We start from the raw sequence: 20,625 nt of genomic DNA on the forward strand, positions 1-20,625 counted from the left end.
TTTTTTTTCCTTAGATTCCATATATATGTGTTAACATACGGTATTTGTAAATTGATACAGCCACTATGGAGAACAGTATGGAGGTTCCTTAAAAAACTACAAATAGAACTACCATACAACCCAGCAGTCCCACTACTGGGCATACACACTGAGAAAACCATAATTCAAAAATAGTCATGTACCAAAATGTTCATTGCAGCTCTATTTACAATAGCCAGGACACGGAAGCAGCCTAAGTGTCCATCAACAGATGAATGGATAAAGAAGATGTGGCACATATATACAATGGAATACTACTCAGCCATAAAAGGAAACGAAATTGAGTTATTTGTAGTAAGGTGGATGGACCTAGAGTCTGTCATACAGAGTGAGGTGCCCCAGGTGACTGATACTTAGGAAGAATGCACTATACCCCTGGTTCTTCACTCACAGCTTCTGACAATCATGGGGAGCATTTAGAGCAAAACAATGCCAGGGGCCAGTCCACATGTGGTGAACTCTTCCCCAGTTCTTTCTCTGATATAACACTCGACCCTCTGTAGCTCACTCAGTTTTCTCAGCTACAACACGAAGACAGATCATAATGTCTGTCCCATATATATTCCAGGATTGTTGTGAGAAGGAACTCAGGATACTGGTGAAGATGCTTTGGACATTGCTCACTGAAAGAAAACTTACTTTTTCAAATTCATTATGAATCTTTTGTGAGTTGACATGGGAATCTAATAACCCTGTTAACATGACTTTATGGAAAAATACATTCAGATTTCAAAACAATTCATATAAAAATTTTAGAATACAATTGATTTCAACTTTCAGGACTGCCTCTATTTAACTAAAGTTTTGTTTCATAGGCCTAGGAAAATTGACTGTATCATGTAAAATCTTTTTGATGTGCATATTGTATGAACAGTTAATTTGACTTCCTGGTCTATTTAGTCTCCCTTGTCGTTTTTTTTTTAACTGAGGTATATAGTTGATTTACAATGTTGTGTTAGTTTCTGGTGTACGGCAAAGTGATTCAGTTATACACATCTATACATATTCTTTTTCATATTCTTTTCCATTATGGTTTATTATAGGATACTGAATACAGTTCCTTGTGCAATACAGTAGGACCTTGTTTATCTATTTTATATATAGTAGTTTGTATCTGCTAATCCCAAACTCCTCATTTATCCCTCCCCCACCCCCTTTCCCTTTGGTAACCATAAGTTTCTTTTCTATGTCTGTCTGTTTCTGTTTTGTAAATAAGTTCATCTGTGTCACATTTTATATTCCACATATAAATGATAGATGGCTTTTGTCTATCTCTTTCTGAGTGTGATGATCTCTAGGTCCATCTATGCTGCTGCAAATGGCATTATTTCATTCTTTTTTATGGCTGAGTAGTATTTCATGGTATATATGTACCACATCTTCTTCATCCATTCATCTGTCAATGGACACTTAGGTTGCTTCCATGTCTTGGCTATTGTAAACAGTGATGCTATGAACATTAAGGTGCATGTATCTTTTCGAATTATGGTTTCCTCCAGATATATGCCCAGAAATGGGAATGCAGGATCATGTGGTAGCTCTATTTTTAGTTTTTTAATGAAACTCCATAGTGTTTTCCATAGTGGCTATACCAATTTACATTCCCACCAGCAGTGTAGGAGGGTTCCCTTTTCTCCAAACCGTCTCCAGCATTTGTTATTTGTAGAGTTTTTAATGATGGCCATTCTGACCGGTGTGAGGTGGTACCTCATTGTAGCTTTGATTTCCATTTTCTCTAATAATTAGCAATGTTGAACATCATTCCATGTGCCTATTGGCCATCTGTATGCCTTCTTTGGAGAAATGTCTATTTAGGTCTTCTGCCCATTTTTTGATTGGGTTGTTTGGTTTTTTTGTTATTGAGTTGGATGAGCTGTTTGTATATTTTGGAAATTAAGCCCTTGTTGGTCACATCATTGGCAAATATTTTCTCCCATTCTGTAGGTTGTCTTTTCATTTTGTTCATCATTTCCTTTACTGTGCAAAAGCTTTTGAGTTTAATTAGGTCCCATTTGTTTATTTTTGCTTTTTATTTCTGTTGCCTTGGGAGACTGACCTAAGAAAACATTGGTACAATTTATGTCAGAGAATGTTTTGCCTATGTTCTCTCCTAGGAGTTTTATGGTGTCATGTCTAATATTTAAGTCTTTAAGCCATTTTCAGTTTATTTTTGTGTATGGTGTGAGGGAGTATTCTAACTTCGTTGACTTCCATGAGGCTGTCCAGCTTTCCCAACACCACTTGCTGAAGAGACTGTCTTTCCTCCATTGTATATTCTTGCCTCCTTTGTCAAAGATTAATTGACCATAGGTGTGTGGGTTTATTTCTGGGCTCTCTATTCTGTTCCATTGATCCATATGTCTATTTTTGTGTCAATACCATGCATTTTGATTACTGTAGCTTTGTAGTATTGTCTGAAGTCTGGGAGGGTTATGCCTCCTGCTTTGTTCTTTTTCCCTCAGGATTGCTTTGGCAATTCTGAGTCTTTTATGGTTCCAATATAAACTTTAGGATTCTTTGTTCTAGTTCTGTGAAAAATGTCATGAGTAACTTGATAGGGTTCACATTAAATCTGTAGATGGCTTTGGTTACCATGGCCATTTCTTAAATTTTTTTGCTGTATGCGGGCTCTCACTGTTGTGGCCTCTCCCGTTATGGAGCACAGGCTCCGGATGCACAGGCTCAGCGGCTATGGCTCACGGGCCTAGCCACTCCGCGGCAAGTGGGATCTTCCCAGACCAGGGCACGAACCCGTGTCCCCTGCATCGGCAGGCGGACTCTCAAACACTGCACCATCAAGGAAGCCCCACCGTGGCCATTTTAACAGTACTAATTCTTCCAATCCAAGAGCATGGGATATCTTTCTGTTTCTTTGAATCCTCTTCAATTTCCTTTATCAGTGTCTTATAATTCTCAGCACATAAGTCTTTCACCTCCTTAGTCAGGTTTATTCCTAAGTTTTTTGGGGGTTTTTTTGATGTGATTTTTAAAGGGATTTTTTTTACCCTCCCTTTCTGATATTTCATTGTTAGTGTAAAGTAAAGAAATGCAACATATTTCTGTATGTTAATCTTGTATTCTGCTACTTTACTGAATTATTTTATCAGTTCTGATAGTTTTGTGTGGATATTTTAGGGTTTTCTATATATAGTATCATGTCATCTGCATACAATGACAATTTTACTTCTTCTCTTCCAATTTGGATACGTTTTATTTCTTTTACTTGTCTGACTGCTGTGGATAGGACTTGCAATACTATGTTGAATATAAGTGGTGAGAGTGGGCATCTTTGCCCTGTTCCAGATTTGAGCAGGAAGGCTTTCACCATTTCACCATTGAGAATTATGTTGGCTGTGGGTTTGTCATGAATAGCTTTTATTATGTTAAGATATGTTCCTTCTATACCCACTTTGGTAACAGTTTTTATCATAAATGGATACTGAAATTTTTTTATGCCATTAAGTTTTTAGGTATTTGGGTTTTTTTCTTCATATATATATATTTTTAACATCTTTATTGGAGTATAATTGCTTTACAATAGTGTGTTAGTTTCTGCTTTATAACAAAGTGAATCAGCTATACATATACATATATCCCCATATCTCCTCTCTCTTGCCTCCCTCCCACCCTCCCTATCTCACCCCTCAAGGTGGTCACAAAGCACCGTGCTGATCTCCCTGTGCTATGTGGCTGCTTACCACTAGGTATCTATTTTACATTTGGTAGTGTATATATGTCCATGCCACTCTCTCACTTTGTCCCAGCTTACCCTTCCTCATCCCTATGTCCTCAAGTCCATTCTCTACATCTGCATCTTTATTCCTGTCCTGCCCCTAGGTTCTTCAGAACCTTTTTTTTTTTTTTCAGATTCCATATATATGTGTTAGCATACGGTATTTGTTTCTCTCTTTCTGATTTACTTCACTCTTATGACATACTCTACATCCATCCACCTCACTACAAATAACTCAATTTCATTTCATTTTATGGCTGAGTAATATTCTATTGTATATATGTGCCAAATCTTCTTTATCCATGTATACTGAATTTTATCAAGTGCTTTTTCTGCATCTTTTGAGATGATCATGTGGTTTCTGTCTTTTCTTTTGTTGATGTGGTGTATCACATTGTTTGATTTGTGTATACTGAACCATTCTTGTGACCCTGTGATGAATTCAGCTTGATCATGGGGTATGATCTTTTCTATGCATTCCTGGATTTCATTTGATAACTTTTTTGTTATTTTTTTTATTGCAGTATAGTTGATTTACAGTGTTGTATTAGTTTCAGGTGTACAGGAACGTGATTCAGTTACACAGATATATATCTATTCTTTTTCAGATTCTTTTTCCTTATAGGTTATTACAAAACATTGAGTATAGTTCCCTGTGCTTTACAGTACGTCTTTGTTGGTTATATATTTATATATAGTAGTGTGTATATGTTAATCCCAAACTCCTAATTTATCCTTTCCCCTCACTTCCCCTTTGGTAACCATAAGTTTTTCTATATCTGTGAGTCTATTTCTGTTGTTTATATAAGTTCATTTGTATCATTTTTTTTAGATTCCTCATATAAGCAATATCTTATGATATTTGTCTTTGTCTGGCTTACTTCACATAGTCTGATAAACTCTAAGTCCATCCATGTTGCTGCAAATGGCATTATTTCATTCTTTTTTATGGCTGAGTAATATTCCATTGTATAAATATACCACATCTTCGTAATGGACAATGGACATCTTCAATGGACATTTAGGTTGCTTCCATGTTTTAGCTCTTGTAAATAGTCCCGCTATGAAAAATGCAGTGCACGTATCTTTTCAAATTATAGTTTTCTTCAGATATATGCCCAGGAGTGAGATTGCAGGATCATGTGGTAGCTCTATTTTTAGTTTTTTAAGGAACCTCCATACTGTTTTCCATAGTGGCTGTATCAACTTACATTCCCACCAACAATGTAGGAGGGTTCCCTTTTCTCCACATCCTCTCCACCATTTGTTACTTATAGAGTTTGTTTTTAATTTATTTATTTTATTTTTGGCTGTGTTAGGTCTTCGTTGCTGCGCGTGGGCTTTCTCTAGTTGAGGCAAGCAGAGGCTAGTCTTCATTGAGGTGCACAGGCTTCTCATTGCAATGGCTTCTCTTGTTGCAAAGCATGGCTCTAGACGTGTGGGTTTCAGTGGTTGTGGCACGTGGGTTCAGTAGTTGTGGTGCGTGGGCTCTAGAGCACAGGCTCAGTAGTTGTGGTGCATGGGCTTATTAGTTGCTCCACGGCACATGGGATCCTCCCAGACCACGGCTTGAACCTGTGTCCCCTGCATTGACAGGTGGACTCTCAACCACTGCACCACCAAGGAAGCCCGTTTGTAGAGTTTTTAATGATGGCCATTCTGACTGGTGTGAAGTGGTACCTCATTGTAGCTTTGTTGCATTTGTCTAATAATTAGCAAAGTTGAGTATGGTTCCATATGTCTTTTGGCCACCTGTATATCTTCTTTGGAAAAAATGTCTATTTAGATCTTTTACACATTTCTTGATTGGGTTGATTTTTTGTTATTGAGTTGTATGAGCTGTTTGTGTATTTTGGAGATTAATCCCTTGTCAGTTGCATTGTTTGTAAATATTTTCTCCCATTCTGTAGGTTGTCTTTTCATTTTGTATATGGCTTCCTGTGCTATGCAAAAGCTTTTAAGTTTGATGAGGTCCTATTTATTTTTGTTTTTATTTCCATTACTCTAGGAGAGAGATAAAAAAAAAATATTGCTGCAATTTATGTCAGAGAGTGTTCTGCCTATGTTTTCCTCTAGGAGTTTTATAGTATCCAGTTGTACATTCAGGTCTTTAATCCATTTGAGTTTATTTTTGTGTATGGTGTTAGAGAATGTTCTAATTTCATTTTTTTACATGTAGCTGCCCAGTTTTCCCAGCACCACTTATTAAAAAGACTCTTTTCTTCATTGTATATTCTTGCCTCTTTTGTTGTAGATTAATTGACCATAGGTGTGTGGGCTTATTTCCAGGCGTTCTATCCTGTTCCATTGATCTATATTTCTCTTTTTGTGCCAGTACCATACTGTTTTGATGACTGTAGCTTTGTAGTATAGTCTGAAGTCAGGGAGCCTGATTCCTCCAACTCCATTTTTCTTTCTCAAGATTGTTTTGGCTATTCGGGGTCTTTTGTGTTTCCATAAAATTTTTAAATATTTCTTCTAGTTCTGTGAAAAATGCCATTAGTAATTTGATAGGGATTGTGTAGAATCTATAGATTGTCTTACATGGTATAGTCATTTGGACAATATTGATCCTTCCAATCCAAGAACACAGTATATCTTTCAATCTGTGTCATCTTCAATTTCTTCCATCAGCATCTTAACAGTTTTCAGTGTACAGGTCTTTTGGCTCCTTAGGTAGGTTTATTCCAGGGTATTTTATTCTTTCTGGTGTGATGGTAAATGGGATTATATCTTTAATTTCTCTTTCTGATATTTTGTTGTTACTGTATAGAAATGCAACAGATTTCTGTGTATTAATTTCGTATCCTGAGACTTTACCAAATTCATTGATGAGGTTTAGTAAATACTTTCCTGGTAGCATCTGTAAGATTTTCTATGTACAGTATCATGTCATCTGCAAATATAACCGTTTTACTTCTTTTCCAATTTGGAAAAGAAGTCTTTTATTTCTTTTTCTTCTCTGATTGCTATGGCTAGGACTTCCAAAACTGTTGAATAAAAATGGCGAGAGTGGACATCCTTGTCTTGTTCCTGATCTTACAGGAAATGCTTTCAGCTTTTCACCAGTGAGTATGATGTTAGCTGTGAGTTTGTCATATATGGCCTTTATTATTTTGAGATAAGTTTCCTCTGTGCCCACTTTCTGGAGAGTTTTTATCATAAATGGGTGTTGAATTTTTATCAAAAGCTTTTTCTACATCTATTGAGATGATCATATGTTTTCTATTCAATTTTTTAATATGGTGTATCACACTTATTGATTTGTGGATATTGAAAAGCCCCTTGATCCCTGGGATAAATCCCTCTTGATTATGGTGTATGATCCTTTTAATGTATTGTTGGAGTCAGTTTTCTAGTATTTTTTAACATATTTATTGGAGTATAATTGCTTTACAATGGTGTGTTAGTTTCTGCTTTATAACAAAGTGAATCAGTTATACATATACATATGTTCCCATATCTCTTCCCTCTTGCGTCTCCCTCCCTCCCACCCTCCCTATCCCACCCCTCTAGGTGGTCACAAAGCACCGAGCTGATCTCCCTGTGCTATGCAGCTGCTTCCCACTAGCTATCTATTTTACGTTTGGTAGTGTATATATGTCCATGCCACTCTCTCACTTTGCCCCAGCTTACCCTTCCCCCCACCCATATCCTCAAGCCCATTCTCTACTAGGTCTGTGTCTTTATTCCCGTCTTACCCCTAGGTTCTTCATGACATTTTTTTATCCTTCTTAAATTCCATATATATGTGTTAGCATACGGTATTTGTCTTTCTCTTTCTGACTTCCTTCACTCTGTATGACAGAGTCTAGGTCCATCCACCTCATTACAAATAGCTCAATTTCATTTCTTTTTATGGCTGAGTAATATTCCATTGTATATATGTGACACATCTTCTTTAGCCATTCATCCAATGATGGACACAGGTTGTTTCCATCTCCTGGCTATTGTAAATAGAGCTGCAATGAATATTTTGGTACATAACTCTTTTTGAATTATGGTTTTCTCAGGGTATATGCCCAGTAGTAGGATTGCTGGGTCATATGGTAGTTCTATTTGTAGCTTTTTAAGGAACCTCCATACTGTTCTCCATAGTGGCTGTACCAATTCACATTCCCACCAACAGTGCAAGAGGGTTCCCTTTTCTCCACACCCTCTCCAGCATTTATTGTTTGTAGATTTTTTTGATGATGGCCATTCTGACTGGTGTGAGATGATATCTCATTGTAGTTTTGATTTGCATTTCTCTAATGATTAATGATGTTGAGCATTCTTTCATGTGTTTGTTGGCAATCTGTATATCTTCTTTGGAGAAATGTCTGTTTAGGTCTTCTGCCCATTTTTGGATTGGGTTGTTTGGTTTATTGTTATTGAGCTGCATGAGCTGCTTGTAAATTTTGGAGATTAATCCTTTGTCAGTTGCTTCATTTGCAAATATTTTCTCCCATTCTGAGCATTGTCTTTTGGTCTTGTTTATGGTTTCCTTTGCTGTGCAAAAGCTTTGAAATTTCATTAGGTCCCATTTGTTTATTTTTGTTTTTATTTCCATTTCTCTAGGAGGTGGGTCAAAAAGGAACTTGCTGTGATTTATGTCATAGAGTGTTCTGCCTGTGTTTTCCTCTAAGAGTTTGATAGTTTCTGTCCTTACATTTAGGTCTTTAATCCATTTTGAGCTTATTTTTGTGTATGGTGTTAGGGAGTGATCTAATCTCATACTTTTACAGGTACCTGTCCAGTCTTTCCAGCACCACTTATTGAAGAGGCTGTCCTTTCTCCACTGTACATTCCTGCCTCCTTTATCAAAGATAAGGTGACCATATGTGCGTGGGTTTATCTCTGGGCTTTCTATCCTGTTCCACTGATCTATATTTCTCTTTTTGTGCCAGTACCATACTGTCTTGATTACTGTGGCTTTGTGGTACAGTCTGAAGTCAGAGAGCCTGATTCCTCCAGCTCCGTTTTTCTTTCTCAAGATTGCTTTGGCTATTCGGGGTCTTTGGTGTTTCCATACAACTTGTGCAATTTTTTGTTCTACTTCTGTGTAAAATGCCAGTGGTAGTTTGATAGGGATTGAATTCAATCTGCAGATTGCTTTGGGTAGTAGAGGCATTTTCAGAATGTTGATTCTTCCAATCCAAGAACATGGTATATCTCTCCATCTTTTGTATCATCTTTAATTTCTTTCATCAGTGTCTTATAATTTTCTGCATACAGGTCTTTTGTCTCCTTAGGTAGGTTTATTCCTAGATATTTTATTCTTTTTGTTGCAGTGGTAAATGGGAGTGTTTTCTTGATTTCATTTTCAGATTTTTCATCATTAGTGTACAGGAATGCCAGAGATTTCTGTGCATTAATTTTGTATCCTGCTACTTTACCAAATTCATTGATTAGCTCTAGTAGTTTTCTGGTAGCATCTTTAGGATTCTCTATGTATAGTATCATGTCATCTGCAAACAGTGACAGCTTTACTTCTTCTTTTCCAATTTGGATTCCTTTTATTTCTTTTTCTTCTCTGATTGCTGTGGCTAAAACTTCCAGAAGTATATTGAATAAGAGTGGTGAGAGTGGGCAACCTTGTCCTGTTCATCTTAGTGGAAATGGTTTGTTTTTCACCATTGAGGACGATGTTGGCTGTGGGTTTGTCACATATGGCCTTTATTATGTTGAGGAAAGTTCCCTCTATGCCTCCTTTCTGCAGGGTTTTTATCATAAATGGATGTTGAATTTTGTTGAAAGCTTTCTCTGCATCTACTGAGATGATCATATGGTTTTTCTCCTTCAATTTGTTAATATGGTGTATCACGTTGATTGATTTGCATATATTGAAGAATCCTTGCATTCCTGGAATAAACCCCACTTGATCATGGTGTATGATCCTTTTAATGTGCTGTTGGATTCTGTTTGCTAGTATTTTGTGGAGAATTTTTGCATCTATGTTCATCAGTGATATTGGCCTGTAGTTTTCTTTCTTTGTGACATCCTTGTCTGGTTTTGGTATCAGGGTGATGGTGGCCTCAGATAATGAGTTTGGGAGTGATCCTTGCTCTGCTATATTTTGGAAGAGTTTGAGAAGGAAAGGTATTAGCTCTTCTCTAAATGTTTGATAGAAATCTCCTGTGAAGCCATCTGGTCCTGGGCTTTTGTTTGTTGGAAGATTTTTAATCACAGTTTCAATTTCAGTGCTTGTGATTGGTCTGTTCATATTTTCTGTTTCTTCCTGATTCAGTCTTGGTAGGTTGTGCATTTCTAAGAGTTTGTCCATTTCTTCCAGGTTGTCCATTTTATTGGCATAGAGTTGCTTGTAGTAATCTCTCATGATCTTTTGTATTTCTGCAGTGTCAGTTCTTCTCCTTTTTCATTTCTAATTCTATTGATTTGAGTCTTCTCCCTTTTTTTCTTGAAGAGTCTGGCCAATGGTTTATCAATTTTGTTTATCTTCTCAAGGAACCAGCTTTTAGTTTTATTGATCTTTGCTATCGCTTCCTTCATTTCTTTTTCATTTATTTCTGATCTGATCTTTATGATTTCTTTCCTTCTGCTAACTTTGGGGTTTTTTTGTTCTTCTTTCTCTAATTGCTTTAGGTGCAAGGTTAGGTTGTTTATTCGAGATGTTTCCTGTTTCTTAAGGTAGGATTCTATTGCTATAAACTTCCCTCTTAGAACTGCTTTTGCTGCCTCCCATAGGTTTGGGGTTGTCGTGTCTCCATTGTCATTTGTTTCTAGGTATTTTTTGATTTCCTCTTTGATTTCTTCAGTGATCAGTTTGTTATTAAGTAGTGTATTGTTTAGCCTCCATATGTTTGTATTTTTTACAGATCTTTTCCTGTAATTGATATCTAGTCTCATAACGTTGTGGTCGGAAAAGATACTTGATACAATTTCAGTTTTCTTAAATTTACCAAGGCTTGATTTGTGACCCAAGATATGATCAATCCTGGAGAATGTTCCATGAGCACTTGAGAAAAATATGTATTCTGTTGTTTTTGGATGGAATGTCCTATAAACATCAATTAAGTCCATCTTGTTTAATGTATCATTTAAAGCTTGTGTTTCCTTATTTATTTTCATTTTGGATGATCTGTCCATTGGTGAAAGTGGGGTGTTAAAGTCCCCACTATGAATGTGTTACTGTCAATTTCCCCTTTTATGGCTGTTGGTATTTGCCTTATGTATTGAGGTGCTATGTTGGGTGCATAAATATTTACAATTGTTATATTTTCTTCTTGGATGGATCCCTTGATCATCATGTGGTGTCCTTCTTTGTCTCTTGTAATAGTTTTAATTTTATAGTCTATTTTGTCTGATATGAGAATTGCTACTCCAGCTTTCTTTTGGTTTCCATTTGCATGGGGTATCTTTTTCCATCCCCTTACTTTCAGTCTGTATGTGTCTCTAGGTCTGAAGTGGGTCTCTTGTAGACAGCCTATATATGGGTCTTGATTTTGTATCCATTCAGCCAGTCTGTGTCTTTTGGTGGGAGCATTTAGTCCATTTACATTTAAGGTAATTAATTATCGATATGTATGTTCATATTCCCATTTTCTTAATTGTTTTGGGTTTGTTATTGTAGGTCTTTTCCTTCTCTTGTGTTTCTTGCCTAGAGAAGTTCCTTTAGCATTTGCTGTAAAGCTGGTTTGGTGGTGCTGAACTCTCTCAGCTTTTACTTGTCTGTAAACGTTTTAATTTCTCCATCAAATCTGAATGAGATCCTTGCTGGGAGAGTAATCTTGGTTGTAGGTTTTTCTCCTTCATCACTTTAAATATGTCCTTCCAGTCCCTTCTGGCTTGCAGAGTTTCTGCTGAAAGATCAGCTGTTAACCTTATGGGGATTCACTTGTGTGTTATTTGTTGTTTTTCATTTGCTGCTTTTAATATGTTTTCTTTGTATTTAATTTTTGACAGTTTGATTAATATGTGTCTTGGTGCGTTTCTCCTTGTATTTATCCTGTATGGGACTGTCTGTGTTTCCTAGATTTTATTAACTATTTCCTTTCCCACATTAGGGAAGTTTTCAACTATAATCCCTTCAAATATTTTCTCAGTCCCTTTCTTTTTCTCTTCTTCTTCTGGAACCCCTGTAATTCGAATGTTGGTGCGTTTAAATATTGTCCCAGAGGTCTCTGAGACTGTCCTCAGTTCTTTTCATTCTTTTATCTTTATTCTGCTCTGCAGTAGTTATTTCCACTATTTTATCTTCCAGGTCACTTATCTGTTCTGCCTCAGTTATTCTGCTATTGATCCCATCTAGAGTATTTTTAATTTCACTTACTGTGTTGTTCATCATTGCTTGTTTCATCTTTAGTTCTTCTAGGTCCTTGTTAACTGTTTCTTGCATTTTCTCTATTCTATTTCTATGATTTTGGATCATCTTTACTATCATTATTCTGAATTCTTTTTCAGGTAGACTGCCTATTTCCTCTTCATTTGTTAGGTCTGGTGGGCTTTTATCTTGCTCCTTCATCTGCTGTGTGTTTTTCTGTCTTCTCATTTTGCTTATCTTACTATGTTTGGGGTCTCCTTTTTGCAGGCTGCAGGTTCGTAGTTCCCGTTGTTTTTGGTGTCTGTCCCCAGTGGCTAAAGTTGGTTCAGTGGGTTGTGTAGGCTTACTGGTGGAGGGAACCAGTGCCTGTGTTCTGGTGGATGATGCTGGATCTTGTCTTTCTGGTGGGCAGGTCCATGTCTGGTGGTGTGTTTTGGGGTGTCTGTGGCCTTATTATGATTTTAGGCAGCGTCTCTGCTAATGGGTGGGGTTGTGTTCCTGTCTTGCTAGTTGTTTGGCATAGGGTGTCCAGCACTGTAGCTTGTTGGTCGTTGAGTGAAGCTGGGTGCTGGTGTTGAGATGGAGATCTCTGGGAGATTTTCACCATTTGATATTATGTGGAGCTGGGAGGTCTCTTGTGGACCAGTGTCCTGAAGTTGGCTCTCCCACATCAGAGGCACACAGCACTGACTCCTGGCTGCAGCACCAAGTGCCTTTCATCCACACAGCTCAGAATAAAAGGGAGAAAATGTGGAAAGAAAGGAAGAAAGAAAGAGAGAAAGAGAGAAAGTGAAAGAGAGAAAGAGAGAGAGAGAGGGAGGGAGGAAGGGAGGAAGGGAGGAAGGAAGGGGATAAGATAAAATAAAGTAAGATAAAATAAAGTTATCAAAATAAAAAATAATTAGAAAAAAAATTTTTAAGAAAAAAAAACAAAAAAATGGACGGATAGAACCCTAGGACAAATGGTGAAAGCCAAGCTACACAGACAAAAGCTCACACAGAAGCATACACATACACACTCACAAAAAGAGGAAAAAATAATAAATCTTGCTCTCAAAGTCCACCTCCTCAATTTGGGATGATTTGTTGTCTATTCAGGTATTCCACAGATGCAGGGTACATCAAGTTGATTGTGGAGACTTAATCCGCTGCTCCTGAGGCTGCTAGGAGAGATTTCCCTTTCTCTGTTTGCACAGCTCCCTCTGCTCAGCTTTGGATTTAGCCCCCGCCTCTGCACGTAGGTCGCCTGAGGGCGTCTGTTCTTCACTCAGACAGGATGGGGTTAAAGGAGCAGCTGCTTCGGGGGCTCTGGCTTACTCAGGCTGGGGGGACGGATGGGTGAGGATGCGGGGTGAGCCTGCGGCGGCAGAGTCCGGCAGGACGTTGCACCAGCCTAGGCACGCCGTGCGTTCTCCCGGTTAAGTTGCCCCTAGTTTGCTAGTATTTTGTTGAGGATTTTTGCGTCTATGTTCATCAGTGATACTAGCCTGTAGTTTCCTTTTTTTGTGGTATTTTTGTCTGATTTTGGTATCACGGTGATGGTGGCCTCATAGATGGGAGTTTGGGAGTGTTCCTTCCTCTACAATTCTTTGGAATAGTTTCAGAAGGATAGGTGTTAACTCTTCTCTAAACGTTTGGTAGAATTTGCCTGCAAAGCCATCTGGCACTGGACTTCTGTTTGTTGGGAGTCTTTTAATCACTGATTCAATTTCAGTACTGGTAATTGGTCTGTTCAAATTTTCCATTTCTTCCTGGTTCAGTCTTGGGAGATTGTACCTTCCTCAGAATTTGTTTATTTCTTCTAGGTTGTCCATTTTATTGGTGTATAGTTGCTCGTACTAGTCTCATCCTCTGTATCTCTGTGGTGTTGGTTGTAACTTCTCCTTTTTCATTTTTAATTTTATTGATTTGGGCCTTCTTTTTTTCTTGGTGAGTCTGGCTAAAAGTTTATCAATTTTGTTTTTCTTTTCAAAGAACCAGCTTTTAGTTTCATTGATCTTTTCTACTGTTTTCTTAGTCTCTATTTCTGCTCTGTTCTTTATGATTTCTTTCCTTCTACTAACTTTGGGTTTTGTTTGTTCCTCCTTCTCTAGTTGCTTTAGGTGTAAGGTTAGGTTGTTTATTTGAGATTTTTTTGTTGTTGTTCCCTGAGATAAGCTTGTATCACTATAAACTTCCCTCTTAAAATTCTTTTTCCTGTGTCCCATAGGGTTTAGAATGTAATGTTTTTGCTTTCACTTATCTCTATGTATTTTTTTTATTTCCTCTTTGATTTCTTCAGTGATCCATTGGTTATTTAGTAGTATCTTGTTTAGCCTCCACGTGTTTATGTTTTTTCATGTAGTTGATTTCTAATCTCATAGTGCTGTGCTTGGAAAAGATGCTTGATATGATTTCAGTTTTTCTTAAATTTACTGAGGCTTGCTTTGTGGCCCAACATGTAATCAATCCTGGAGAATGTTCCATGTGCACTTGAGAAGAAAGTGTATTCTGATGCTTTTGGATGGAATCCTCTATAAATATCAATTAAGTCCATCAGGTCTAATGTGTCATTTAAGGCCTGTATTTCCTTATTGACTTTCTATCTGGATGATCTGTCCATTGATGAAAAGTCCCTCACTGTTACTGTTGATTTCTCCTTTTATGGCTGTTAGTATTTGCCTTATATATTGAGGTGCTCCTATGTTGGGTGCATATATATTTACAATTGTTATATCTTCTTCTTGGATTGATCCCTTGATCCCTGTGTAGTGTCCTTCTTTGTTTCTTGTAACAGTATTTATTTTAAACTCTATTTTGTCTTCTGTGAGTATTGCTGCTCCAGCTTTCTTTTGATTTCCATTTGGGAATACCTTTTTTCCCTCCCCTCACTTTCAGTCTGCATGTGTCTCTAGGTCTGAGAAGTGGATCTCTTGTAGACAGCTCATAAACAGATCTTGTTTTTGTATTCATTCAGCCAGTCTGTGTCTTTTGGTTGGGACATTTAATTCGTTTACATACGGTAGTTATCAACATGTATGTTCTTATTGCCATTTTGTTAATTGTTTTGGATTTGGTTTTGTAGGTCTTTTTTCTTCCTTTCTTCTTTTGTTCTCTTGTGATTTGATGACTGTCTTTAGTGTTGTGTTTGGACTCCTTTTTCTTTTCTGTGTATCTACTATAGATTTTTTTTTGTTTGCAGTTACCATGAGGTTTTGATATAGTAGTCTATATATATGTACATAATTGTTCTAAGTCACTGATCTCTTAATTCCAAATGTGTTTCAAATATCCTGCATTTGTACTCTCCTCATGATTACTGGCTTAGATATCATATTTGTGTGTAGATGATTTCCTACCTTTACTGTATGTTTGCCATTACCAGTGAGCTTTCCCATTTTGTAATTTTCTTGTTTCTAGTTGTGGCATTTTTCTTTCCACCTGGAGAAGTTTCTTTAGCATTTCTTTAAAGCTGCTTTGGTGGTGCTAAGTTCTAGAGTTTGCTTGACTGTAAAGCTTTGGATTCCTTTGTCAAATCTGAATGAGAGCCTTGCTGGGTAGAGTATTCTTGGTTGTAGGTTTTTCCCTTTCATCACATTAATTCTATTGTGCCACTCCCTTCTGGCCCATAATATTTCTGCTGAAAAATCAGCTGATAACCTTATGGGGATTCCTTTGTATGTTATTTGTTGCTTTTCTCTTGTCAATTTAATATTTTTTCTTTGTCTTTAATTTTTGTCAATTTGATTACTGTTTCTTGGCATGCCTGAAACTCTCTTCCTGGACTTAGGTGACTGTTTCCTTCCCCATGCTGGGAAGTTTTCAGCTTTTCTCGCTTCAAATATCTTCTCAGGCCCCTTCTCTCTCTCTTCTCCTTCTGGGACCCCTATAATGCAAATGTTGGTGCATTTGATGTTGTCCCAGAGGTCTCTTAAACTGTCCTCATTTCTTTTCATTATTTTTTCTTTATTCTTCTCTGTGGCAATTATTTCCACCACTGTGTCTTCCAGCTCACTTATCCATTCTTCTGTTTCATTTATTCTGCTATTGATTCCTTCTAGTGTTTTTCATTTCAGTTATTGTATTCTTCAACTCTGTTTGGTTGCTCTTTACATTTTCTAACTCTTTATTAAAAACTCGTAACTTCTCGCTCTGTGCATCCATTCTTTTCCTGAGTTCTTGGCTCATCCTTGCAATGATTACTCTGAATTCTTTCTCGGGTAGATTGCCTATCTCCACGTCACTTAGTTGTTCTTCTGGGGTTTTATGTTGTTCCTTCATCTGAAGCATATCCCTCTGCCATCTCATTTTGTCTAAATTTCTATGTGTATGTTTATGTATGTGGAAGGTTAGTTATGTTTCTTAACCTTGGAGAAGTGGCCCTCTGTAGGGGATGTCCTATGTGTCCCAGCAATACACTCCCTTCTTGTCACCAAAGGGCCAGGGGACCAGCTGGTCCCAGGGTAGGTTCTGATCTGCGTTTGCTGTCTTGGTTCCGCATGCTGCTGGATCCTAGTTCTCTTGCTTCTAATGTCTGCCCCCTGGTGGGTGGGGCTGGCCTAGAGGCTTGTGCAGGCTTCCTGGTGGGAAGGGCTGATGCTTGCCCACTGGTGGTGGGTGGGGCTGGGTCTTGGCCCTCTGCTGGGCAGGGCCATGTCAAGGGGCATGTCTAGAGGTGGCTGTGAGATCAGGAAGTCTTTAGGCAGCCTGTCCACTGACAGGTGGGGCTCTCTTCCCGCCATGTTGGTCATTTCACCTGAGGCGTCCCAGCACTGAAGCCTACAGGCGCTTAGGGCCAGGTCTTAGTGCCAAAATGGCAGCCTCCAGGAGAGCTCACGCCAATGAATATTCCCCAGTACCTCTTCCACCAGTGTCCTTGTCCCCACAGTGAGCCACAGCTGCCCCCTGCCTCCCCAGGAGACCCTCCAAGACCAGCAGGTAGGTCTGACCCAGGCTCCTATGGAGTCACTGCTTTTGCCCTGGGTCTTGGTGCACACAAGAAATCATGTGGGCCCTCCAAGAATGGAGTCTCTGTTTCCTCTGGTCCTGTGGAGCTCCTGCACTCAAGCCCCACTGGCCTTCAAAGCCAAATGCTCTGGGCAGTCCTCCTCCCAATGCCAGACCCCCAGGCTGGGGAGTCTGACATGGAGCTCAGAACTCTCACTCCTGTGGGAGCACTTCTGCAATATAATTGTTCTCCGGTTTGTGGGTCGCCCACCCAGGGGATATGGGATTTGATTATTTCGCAAGTGTGCCCCTTCTACCATCTCGCTGAGTTTCTTCTTTATGTCTTTGGATTAGAATATCTTTTTTGGTAGGTTCCAGTCTTTTTTATCAATGGTTGTTCAGCAGTTAGTTGTGATTTTGGTGTGCTCATGTCAGGAGGTGAGCTCAAGGTCCTTCTATTCTGCCATCTTCATGATGTACATACTCTTAATTACTGATTGATAGATTTTTTTTTTACAAACCAGTGCCATATCAACAGGCTCAACAGCACCCCTTCACAGTAGTAATAAGGAAGTCTAATTGTGCATCCATAACAGAACTTCCTTCAGCACCAACTGGGTAACCACTGGGATTCTGAGCAATGCAGGATGCCTCAGCAACACTGGCAGGAGTCCTTGTCCAGCTCCTAGAAGCTGTCTGTGTTCCTTGAATCATGGCTGCCTACCTCTGTCTTCAAAGCCAGCCATGGCAAGATAAGTCCTTCTCACCTTGCCATCCATCTACTCTTCTGACTCAGTTTGCTGGTATTTTGTTGAGAATTTTTGCATCTATATTCATCAAAGATATTGGCCTGTAATTTTCTTTTTTTATATTGTCTTTGTCTGGTTTTGGTATCAGGGTGATGGTGGCTTCATAGAATGACTTCAGGAGTATTCCTTCTTCAATCTTTTGGAAGAGTTTGAGAAAGATGAGTATAAGTTCTTCTTTGTATGTTTGGTAGAATTGCCCAGTGAAGCCATCTATCTAGTCCTGGACTTTTGTTTGCAGGGAGGCTTTTTTTTTCTTTTTTAATTACAGACTCTATTTAATTTCTAGTGATCAGTCTGTTCGAAATATCTATTTCTTCTTGATTCAGTTTTGGTGGGTTGTATGTTTCTAGAAACTTGTCCATTTCTTCTAGGTTGTCCAATTTGTTGGTATATAATTGTTCATAGTATTCTTTTATTACAGTTTTTTGTATTTCTGTGGTATCAGTTGTTTGTTTGGTCTCTCTTAATTGGTTGTTTTGGGGTTTTTTTGCCACATGGCACGTGTGTGTGGGATCCTTGTTCCCTGACCAGGGGTCGAACCCACACCCCCTGCATCGGAAGTGCAGAGTCTTAACCACTGGACCACCAGGGAAGTCCCTGGTCTCTCTTAATTGTTAAATGGAAAGTAAAGTATAGACTGTAAAATGATATCCATACAGTGATTGTACCAAGAAAAATAATGGGGTCTTATTCACTGAACATTTCTCTGTGCCCAAATCTGTGCTAAGCCAGTAGTCTTCACACATCCTTACTAAATGTTGTCATCCCCACTTGTTGAGACTTACTTAGAAAAACTATCTTGGTAGGGTCATTTGGATCATAACAATAGTATGATATGGAATTTAAACAGAAATCTCAGACCTCCATTTCCAGGATCTCAGTCAACTTGCTATTTGAGATCCCTATATATATGCATGAATTAGGATTCAAACACAGAAGAAAAAATAAAGAGCAATGGCTGCATTAGAGTAAAAGGGTTGTGGTTGTTTTGTTCTTTATTTAAGAAAAAATGAATTACTGATATAAAAATATATGTAATAAAAGTTGGGAGAAGAAAAAAAATCTGCATTTTAAAAACCTACCTGGGTTTTATGACTGGATGGACCTTGAGACTTTTATTGCTGTGGGTGCTGGGTTTCATTTTTATTCCTAAACCTTTATGGTCTTCTGGTCCCTGTGAAAGTTAAGAGAAAGTTAGGGTGGCAAGAAATCCACCGACATGCCCTCTGGCCCTCACCAAGTTAGATAAAAGTGCTGCCCTTTGTATCAGGGAAGTGGTAGCTTTCCCCAAGTGGTGATCAGTTTGCTCTGAGCCATCTTAAATCCCACCCCATCTCCTTTTTTATCTAGGGAGGGCTGTTCAGGCACAGTGCTGTCAGTAAGGTAGCCATCCATACGAAGGGTGAACCTGAAACTTTCCACCCACTTGTCTCATGCCCCCCTCCCACCAGCTGCCCAGGAGATGATGAAGCTAATCACATTCAGCCCTTTAACTTGTGCTCCTTTTATAAGAACATTACTTTACAGCCTAGTAGGAAACTACATGTTTGTCTCATTGGGAAAGCATGTCCTCACTCAACCCCCTGCCTCCTTGTTCCCCAAAAGTGATTTTTCTTCCTTTCTAACAAACAGATATCTGCAAACGAAATCGAAATGCTTTTGATGAGGTTGCCACGCATGTTTAAACAGGAATTCACAGGCGTGGGAGCAACGCTGGAAAAAAGGTGGAAGTTGTGTGCCTTTGAAGGAATTAAAACTACCTAACTGTGAAGAGCAGCAAAGTCTCTGGATATGAAACTGCCTGAACCCAGCCAGGGCTGTACAGTGTGAGCCCAGGAGGTTTGGGGCTGGTCCAGCGCAGGACCTTTATGGAGCCATCAGAGCCTGACTTTAGTTACATCTGTGGCGTTCTCTTGTGAGTGGAAATATAATTGTGTACCAGTTCCCTAAAACAAAGATTCATACTGTGACAGATCTGTTTGCTATGAAAACCAACGATTGCACAGTCATGATGGCAAAACCTTAAAATATGCTACATTTGAGAATAGCTCACCAAGTAAAATATTTAAAGTTAATGATGGTGTGGCAATGGTTGTTGCTAGGCTACAGAGTTGTTGTATATGTAATCTATAGCTGAAATCATTCAATGACATTTTCCTGAAAGTCTTTCTGTTTTAGTAAAAAAAAAAAAAAAAGAGAGAGAGAGAGAAAGTAATTTTACAGTGAGGGAAAAAAAATCATACCAAAAGAAAACTTGAATATGTGTCTGAACAGTTACTGTATTTTGTAAATTAAGTTATATGCTGTTCTAGGGACTTCTGCCTTATTGAAGAGGCAGAAGATGTGATTGGACTCCTTGAGAATGCTTTACCAAGAATATTATTTTTCTAATGTAACAATTCTCCATCATAAGTTCTTTTAACATGGACTGCATAACACTTTTCATAAAATGTAAATAAAAGAAAAACTAGTGCTACTGTCTTGTACTTGGTATAAAATTCAGGTTTCTGCATCAAAATAAACATTCAGTACATATTCCTGTTACAAATTTTATAGCAAAGATATTAATTTTTTTCAATAAATATGACTTCTACCATATTGGTTTTGCAAATTGTTCTTTGAAATATTTTCATTCTTCCTTAAGAAATATTTTTCACATTATTCAGTCCCATCTCACAGACCATCACTTTTAAATGATTAAATAAATGCATGAGTGACATTGAGACAAAACGTTATTTCAAACAGGAATATATAAAAATCATAAACTGGAAAGTACTAAGAAAAGGAGATTATACAGCATTAGGATAGATAGTATTTGAAAATACCAAGATGATATGACATCCAAATGTAATCAA

The 20,625-nt window shown here is 38.2% G+C and overlaps 1 protein-coding gene across 7 annotated transcripts in view; it reads left to right on the top strand.

Moving 5' to 3' along the window:
• Window positions 1-20,352, top strand: part of ENOX1 (ecto-NOX disulfide-thiol exchanger 1) — a 323,624-nt gene extending 303,272 nt beyond the window's left edge. For 6 of the 7 annotated variants that reach the window (XM_082602436.1, XM_082602438.1, XM_082602437.1 and 3 more), the window contains one exon: window positions 19,403-20,351. In XM_082602436.1, coding sequence (XP_082458562.1) covers window positions 19,403-19,534 — 132 coding nt within the window. In that variant the 3' untranslated portion in view covers window positions 19,535-20,351. Of the gene's footprint in view, window positions 1-19,402 lie in introns of all 7 variants that reach the window. The other variant, XM_082602440.1, reaches the window with a different exon arrangement.
• Window positions 20,353-20,625: the final 273 nt, after the last annotated feature.

This window comes from Mesoplodon mirus (genome assembly GCF_964341445.2).
Source record: "Mesoplodon mirus genome assembly, chromosome: 17".
Lineage (NCBI taxonomy): Eukaryota > Metazoa > Chordata > Mammalia > Artiodactyla > Ziphiidae > Mesoplodon > Mesoplodon mirus.